At 45.2% G+C, this 8,613-nt stretch overlaps 1 protein-coding gene across 1 annotated transcript; it reads left to right on the forward strand.

The window, feature by feature from the left end:
- Nucleotides 1–221: 221 nt before the first annotated feature.
- Nucleotides 222–1,016, forward strand: LOC307018038 (high choriolytic enzyme 2-like; the record flags this gene model as incomplete). The annotated part of the gene is made up of 1 exon (XM_079648092.1): nt 222–1,016. The coding sequence occupies one exon, from the start codon at nt 222–224 to the stop codon at nt 1,014–1,016; it is 795 nt and encodes a 264-aa protein (XP_079504218.1).
- Nucleotides 1,017–8,613: the final 7,597 nt, after the last annotated feature.

Raw genomic sequence — 8,613 nt, forward strand, 5'->3', positions numbered from 1 at the left:
TAATGACCAGAAATAACAAACATGGTTAAAAAGCAGTTTTGTCTGTGGAGTCCTCCCTTCAGAGGTTTGTTCAGGCCTAGCAGTGTAGACACCAACCCATAATCCTCCTGCAGACACACCTGTAGAGGTGAGCATAAAGACCCTAGACTGAACTGAGTCAAACATCAAGCTTCAAGGAGTCTCTCCACAGCAGCTCCACAGCCTCCAGACCGACCCTGAAGATGACTTCCTCTGCCAGCCTGCTGCTGCTGCTCCTGCTTGGCCTCTCTCAGGCACTTCCTCTCCAGGAGGAAGGAATCGATGAAGATGAAGTAGACGAAGAAGACACTGTCGACATCACCACCAGGATTTTGACCTCCAACAATGCCACAGATGAGATCCTGCTGGAAGGAGACCTGCTGGCTCCCAAAACCAGAAACGCCATGAAGTGCTGGTCCCAGAGCTGCCTGTGGAAGAAAGGCTCCAGAGGCTTAGTGATGATCCCCTTCACCACGAGCAGTCAATTCACCAGCTCGGAGAGACAGAAGATCACCAACGCTATGAATGCCTTCCACAGCAAGACCTGCCCCCGCTTCGTCCCCCGTCGGAACCAGTACGACTACATCAGCATTGAGAACAAGGGCGGATGTTACTCCTCTCTGGGAAGAACAGGAGGCAGACAGGTGCTCTCTCTCAACAGGCAGGGCTGCGTCTACCACAGCACCATCCAGCACGAGATCAACCACGCTCTGGGCTTCCAGCACGAACAGACCAGGAGCGACCGCGACTCATACGTCAGGATCAACTGGCAGAACATCAACCCGCAGAATGCCTACAACTTCAAAAGGCACGACACCAACAACCTGAACACCCCCTACGACTACAGCTCCATCATGCACTATGGAAAAACAGCCTTCTCCAACCAGCGGGGGAAGGACTCCATCACCCCCATCCCAAACCCCAACGACCAGATCGGCCAGAGGAGGGGCATGTCTCGCTGGGACCTTTTTAGGATCAACAAGCTCTACCGTTGCTAAAAACAATGCTGATGAAAAATGCAAAAAAATCGTACTTTTTCTGCTTTGTTTTTCCTGTAATTAATCAAAAAACACTGTGACGTATGGAATCAACATCAAATATGTCACTGTTCTTCAAATGTTCAAATGGCAGATTATATGACCGTCGTCATATCCCTAAACGATCTGTAATAAAAGTAGTGCAGAGATTACTGATTACTGTCTAGTTATTTTCATCATTTGTGTCTTTTAAAAGAAATACACACACATGCACATGAATGCAATGCAGACATGGTGCATGTGTTCATCTTATCATTTTCAGCTCACTGTAAAGTCACACAGGAATTGTGTATTTTTGTATCAGTATTGGATCGTGAGGTGAAAGTTACAATCCTGCAATTAATGTCAAGCTTTCTCTTGCACTGAAAAACTTTTCTGATCAAAACTGAACAAAAATGAATTGAGGATGAACATCACTGACTGTTAGTCAGCCCTAAATCCTGCCTCTCATGTATAACCATTATATATTTACAACCCATTTATAACCATATTATTTGGGCCACAGAGCTCAGCATAAAACAATTTCAACAAAATTAAAGAACCCAGTGATCTTTTTACTTGCAACAAACATATGTTGAACTTTTCATCCAGATGGTTAAAAGAGTATTTCAGGTATCTTGAACGACTTCCAGAAGAGCAGTTACGTTTTTTTAATAGGACTTCTGGTGTTGTTAATTATGCAAGCAGCCTGCCTGTAGGTATGCTGACGTCAGCTGCCTCATGGATATGGGTTAGAAAGGGTCTGCTGCACCTTTTAGTAGGTTCATAAGGCCTTTGTTATTTATTCACATGTTTGCCCACCGATACAAATACAATACTATGTGGATCTATAGTGGTCTAATAATGACGTAGCGAAGGAGGAAATGAGGTAAGATAATGTCGTGAAAGGAGCAACAAGTCCATGCAGACGAAGGGTGTGGGGGGCGGGGGGCGGGGGTATATGGGTGGTTAATGGGTGGATGTATGGACGGGTCAAATAAGACATACATTTTACCCAGGAGACAGCTGTCAGTGTCATGTGTGAAGACATAACTGAATACATTGATTTATTATAAGTCACGTGATACGAAAAATAACGTACCAATGTAACCCAAGCCAGGATCCTCTCCTTAACCTAGCCAAGTCGTTTTTGCTGCAAAAACATTAAACACATTATTCTTTTTGAATCCACAATTTTAACCAGGTGCTTAAAACTGTGATTGTTAAGTTTCACTTTTATTTTAGCAACCTGGATCGACTGGCAGAACATCAACCCGCAGAATGCCTACAACTTCAAAAGGCACGACACCAACAACCTGAACACCCCCTACGACTACAGCTCCATCATGCACTATGGAAAAACAGCCTTCTCCATCCAGCGGGGGAAGGACTCCATCACCCCCATCCCAAACCCCAACGTCCAGATCGGCCAGAGGAGGGGCATGTCCCGCGGGGACATCGTGAGGATCAACAAGCTCTTCCGTTGCTAAAAACAATGCTGATGAAAAATGCAAAAAAATCGTACTTTTTCTGCTTTGTTTTTCCTGTAATTAATCAAAAAACACTGTGACGTATGGAATCAACATCAAATATTTCACTGTTCTTCAAATGTTCAAATGTCAGATTATATGACCGTCATCATATCCCTAAATTATCTGTAATAAAAGTGCTGCAGAGATTACTGATTGCTGTCTAATTATTTTCATCATTTGTGTCTTTAAAAAAAAAATACACACATATGCCAACCCAGTCTCACGGCATTTTGTGTTTTAGTCGCGACATTTAATCTATTGATTCGTGTTCACCAAAACGATTTTCACCTTTTTTTCGTGTCACACAGAACGATTTTAAAAGCAATGTATTTATATTGGTAGTTTGCAGGGGCGTAGCTGGGGGGGGGGAGGTTAGGATGATTCCAAGGGCCCAGAACTGGGGGGGGGGGGGGGCAGAGAACACTTTTATTATCTTTTTATTAATATGGTTTTATTATTATCCTAAAGTAAGTTAATGTAGATGACTCAAAAGTATAATTGCCTGTATTAAAAAAAAACGTCACAAAAGAAACAAACAGGTGCTTGTTACTCTGTTTGACAGAATGAGCACCGCTCCCTTCATTCATTGCATGGTATGGGCGCCTGAGCAATGGAGCAAGCGGAGCAGGTGCATCCCCACAATTGACCTTGGGGGAGCAAACGTGTGCTTTTGCACCCCCACTTTTTGATCAAGCAGCAACTCAGAGTAAGGCTCGAGCAACAACTGTTCTCTCAAAGGCTTCACAAACGGTTCCCTACTGAGAGCATCTGCAACCACATTCAGCCTACCAGGAATGTTTTTGATCTCAAAGGAATACGGCGCCAATTTGGAGACCCAAATCTGCTCACATGCAAGATGTATGTGAGAGGATTGTTGTCTGACCAGACAGTGAACCTGTGACCCATCAGCCAATGACTGAATTTATCACATACTGCCCATTTGAGCGCCAAGAACTCAAGCCTGTGAGCAGGATAGTTGAGTTGGCTGCGACTGAGAGACTTACTGGCGAAGGCAATGGGCCTTGCCATCTCCTCACCAACATGCACCTGGGACAAAACAGCACCCAAACCATCAAGGGAGGCATTGGTGGAGAGGATGAAAGGCCTATCAAAGTCTGGGTGAGTCAGCACTACACTATTGAGGAGCGCACTCTTTAGATCTTCAAACGCTTTCTCACAGACAGGAGTCCAATCCTGAGGAGTCAATTTCCGGAAGGTACCGGCTCTCCGCCGACCAGGGGAATTTTTTACACTCCTCTTCGTCCCTGCGGTCAAAGTGTACAGCGGTTTGGCGATGGAAGAGCAGCCAGGACTGAAATGCTGGTAGTACAGTGCCATCCCAAGGAAAGATTTGACCTCCTGCTGAGATGGAGTACAGCCGTCACCGTCCATAAGGTCCTCTTTTCCTCTTTATTTATTTGTACCCAGTTTAACCACCTGTACAATGTACAGGTGGTTAAACTGGGTACAAAATATACAAATTAATAGTGTAGTGTTAATCAGATGTATGTGTACAGAGCTGTATTATATAAATAGAGACAGTATGACAACTACAGCATAACTAGTAAGAGGTTAATAGTAGAAATATATAAATATAGGCATTTGAATCTAACAATATGAGAGAAATCAACAGTGTAAACAAGTGTGAGGGTCTGTATGCCCTATTGGTTATATTGATGATGCAAATTAGACAGTTTGACATAAGTTGAATAAAGAATAGAAGTACTTTATTACATTTTGGTAGTAAACAAATTAAATACAGAATAGAAGTACTATAAAAAAAAAACTGGATTACACTTACAGCATATTAATGACTGTCATATTAAACATGTCCCGCTAAACACAAATGTCACCAAGCCAAACATTTGATAACATCTATCTGTAGCTTTGTTCAATAGATGCAATGTTGTACTTTACTTGAGTATTTCCATTTTTAGAGAACTTACTTGTACTACATTTCAAAGGAAATATTGTACTTTTTAACCCATTACATTTATCTGTACCCTGCAGTTACTAGTCACTTTGATGTACATACATTCTAAAATATACAGTAAAATGTACAGGAAGATATACAAGGATTTATAGAGTCCGGTGCCCTCACTGTTTGAGAATGTGTGGCTGGAAGTTTGAGAGCATGCTCACTAAATACCAGATCTGACTTATATTCCCCAACCTAGTATTGGGAATTCGGTCTGACACCATTTTTAATTTCTTTATCTTAGCGATGGCCCTCTCAACATGAACACGGTGCTTTTCGATGCGCTTAGTTGTGAGCACATCTCCAGATGGCATTTGCTTCTTAGACCTCGCAAAGGGTGGCAGGTTTAACTGCAGTCCGACAAACTTGATATTGTCCTCTATCAAAAAGCCCTTATCGGCCATTAGGCCATCACCTCTTTGCAGATAGCCAATTTCTATCTGTTTCTCCAGTAGTGGGATGAGACCACTCTCTCTGACTATCTCCTTGTCAGACATAGAGCCTGTGAAAAGTGCAGAAGAGAAGATCACAGCACCACGGGTGTCACAGGTAACTAACGATTTCAGAGTGTTTGTGCTTTTGTAACTCGAATAGCTCTGACTTTGCAACACCAGTGAGGTAGGCCGTTCCATTTTTAGTTCAGTGCAATCCAATATTGCAAATGTTGATGGATAATCCGTTTTGTAGGTGTCTGGTATATTTTCCATAATGACATCTCTGTGAGGCCAAATTGGTATTGCACCCAATACGTCGAACATATAATGAATCCAGGAGTTGAAAAGATTACTTGCACTTTGCACGGTTATGCTGAATCTAAAGGCAAGGTTTTTCAAGTCTTCATTGTTGCGTAGTTTCATTAAAACAAATAACAGCTGGCTACGCAGGGGCATCTCAACAACTTGCCAATCATTCCGCTGGTATTTTAAGGGGACATTTATTTGAGTGGCACATGGATCATTTGGAATGCCAAATATTGTGCACAGGTGGTTGAATCGATCATATGTGAACCCAGTACTATATGCAAACATTTGGGGGATGGCACTGTTTTGGAGGAGTTCGGGTGTGAGAGTTCCTTTTCTAAGTGTGCCAATGTCTGCTTTCAGCCTTTCTACCTCTGTTTCCTTTTGTCATGTCCAAGAAACTTATTGTGAAAGTTTATTCTTTATGTTAGAGTTGTCATGTCCCTTTGTCTTGTGCTTTATGTCTATACCCTTAATTATTTCTTCCTCTCATTTCAGGCCTCCACGCTCCCCGCCCCTTTTCTGTCTCCTGCGTCCTTGATTATTTTCCCCGCCCTGATTGTTTCCAACTGTGTCCCCTTTACCTGTGTATATATTGTGTCAGCTCCCTCCTGTTAATTGTCAGTTCGTTGTCTCACGAAGACCACGTATCGGCTTACCTCACGGACCTTTTCACGGACCTTTCACGGACCTATGCTATAGATCGCATTATAGTTTTCCTCGAAAGAGTGGTTTTGTTTTCCTTGTTTTATTACTGTGCAAATTCCAGTAAAGTCTTTATTTTGAAACGCTATCTGAGTCTGAGTTTTGAGTCGTGCAATTGAGTTCATGCCTCAGTGTTCTCCCCTTGACAGTACGAACTGACCATCAAAATGAACTCAGCCGACTCAGATCAGATTAAGAACGCTATCCGTTCTCAGGGCCAACGTCTTGGGCAACAAGAGGAGCGTATGGCCACCATGCAGCAGGGAGTGCAGGATCTAACCAGCAGCCAGGGGGAACTACAAACATCGTTGACGACCCAAGTTAATCTACTGGCAGCAGAGGTTCAGCGTGTGCTCACTCACCTGCAGGCTGTTTCTCCTCCTACGACTCCTCCGGTTCCAGCGGTGACCGGATTCGATCCCAACCGGGTTACTGAGCCGCACAGGGCTTCCATGCGTCTGGCTCCACCCGAAAGGTACTCCGGGGACTCAGAAGGCTGCCGGCCGTTCATCGTGCAGTGTGAGTTACACTATCACCACCAACCGGCTGCTTTTCCCACGGACATTTCCAAAGTGGCTTTTATGATCTCTCATCTCTCCGGCCGAGCAGCAGCGTGGGCCACGGCAGAATGGTCCCGAGGCTCGCCTATCTGCGGGTCTCTGGAAAACTTCATAGACACTATGAGGAAGACCTTCGATCAAACCACGCCGGGCAGGGAAGCAGCTCGGGCTCTGATCAAGCTGCGACAACATCAGCGGAGTGTGGCTGACTACGCCATCGAGTTCCGGACTAAGGCAGCCGACAGCGGCTGGAACTCCGCTGCATTGTTTGACGCTTTCGTCAGCGGTCTCTCGGATTCTTTACAAGACCAGCTGGCGCCTCTCGATCTGCCCGCTGATTTGGACTCTGTCATATCCATGGCTGTACGTATAGACAATCGTTTGACGGAGAGGAGAAGGAATAAATCCAAGGATGCGGTTGATCCACCTCTCCAGAGGAGACGCTCGCCGCTGGATATTACTTCTTCTTGGAGGCCCCGTCACCCCTCACCACCTGCGTTCCGGACAACAGCGCCCCCTGGCTCCGTGGAGGAGCCAATGCAGTTGGGCCGCGCCAAGCTGTCGCTGGCAGAACGTCAGCGTCGATTCAAGGAAGGTCTGTGTTTCTACTGCGGGCAGCGCGGACACCCACAAGCGGCTTGTCCGGTAAAAGAGGAGGCTCACCAATGAAGAGGAGTACGTTGGTGAGCCGGATCTCTTCCTCTGACTTTCCTCCTCGCACCCTGACCCGGATCCAGGTAAAAATCAGAGACAATGTGGTTACTCATGGTGTTCTCATTGACTCAGGGGCGGACGAAAGTCTTATGGATTGGGGTTTAGTTAAAAAATGGGACATAAAAACTAAACCTCTACCCCAGCCTCTTGAAGCGAGTGCTCTCGATGGGCGGCTGTTGTTTAAAGTGACTCACCAAACGGAGCCTTTAGAAGTAAGATGTAATGATAACCACCATGAGACAATGTCTTTTCACTTATTTAACTCAGCCCAACATCCACTCATTTTGGGGTTTCCCTGGTTGAAACTTCATAACCCTCACATAGATTGGCAATCTGGGAGGGTGGAGGGGTGGGGAAAGAATTGCATTGATCTCTGTTTTAAGCAGGGAGCAGAGATTGACAGGGGATGTAACACTGGGAGTGTTAGGCAGGATACAGTCCCAAAAATATATCTTCCGGATGTACTTTCAGTTCCTTCCTGCTACCACGACCTTAGTGAAGTTTTTAGTAAGTCCAAAGCTCTGGCTCTTCCTCCTCACCGCTCCTATGACTGTGCTATTGACTTGATTGCCGGGTCTCCCATTCCTAAGGGTCGACTTTATGCAATTTCAGGACCTGAGAAAGAGGCCATGAAGGACTATATTGATGCCTCCCTCAAGACAGGGCTTATTCGTCATTCCTCATCCCCAGCAGGGGCAGGGTTTTTTTTCGTGGGCAAAAAGGATGGGTCTCTTAGGCCCTGTATCGACTACTCACCTCTCAATGACATTACGGTTAAAAACCGGTACCCCCTCCCTCTCATCTCGTCCGCTTTCGAGCAGCTTCAGGAAGCCAAGGTTTTCACCAAATTAGACCTGCGGAACGCCTATCATTTGGTCAGGATCAGGGAGGGCGATGAATGGAAGACGGGTTTTAACACCCCTTCAGGACATTATGAATACCTGGTCATGCCGTTTGGATTGTCAAACGCTCCTGCAGTCTTCCAGGCTATGATCAACGACGTGTTGAGGGAGTTTCTGAACCGTTTCGTTTTTGTTTATCTGGACGACATTCTGATCTACTCCCCTGACCTTCACACCCACAAACAACATGTCCGCCTGGTTCTACAGAAACTGCTCCAAAATAAGTTGTTTGTCAAAGCTGAAAAGTGTGAATTTCATGTGGAAACAGTCACTTTTTTGGGCTTCATCATTTCCCCAGGTCAGGTTATGATGGACCCAGAGAAGGTTAGCGCAGTAGCCTGTTGGCCTACCCCTGACTCTCGCAAAAAAGTGCAGCAGTTTTTAGGCTTTGTTAATTTTTACAGACGTTTTGTGCGGAGCTTCAGCGCTATTGCAGCCCCTCTTCATG

Source organism: Notothenia rossii (genome assembly GCF_949606895.1).
Source record: "Notothenia rossii genome assembly, chromosome: 1".
Classification (NCBI taxonomy): domain Eukaryota; kingdom Metazoa; phylum Chordata; class Actinopteri; order Perciformes; family Nototheniidae; genus Notothenia; species Notothenia rossii.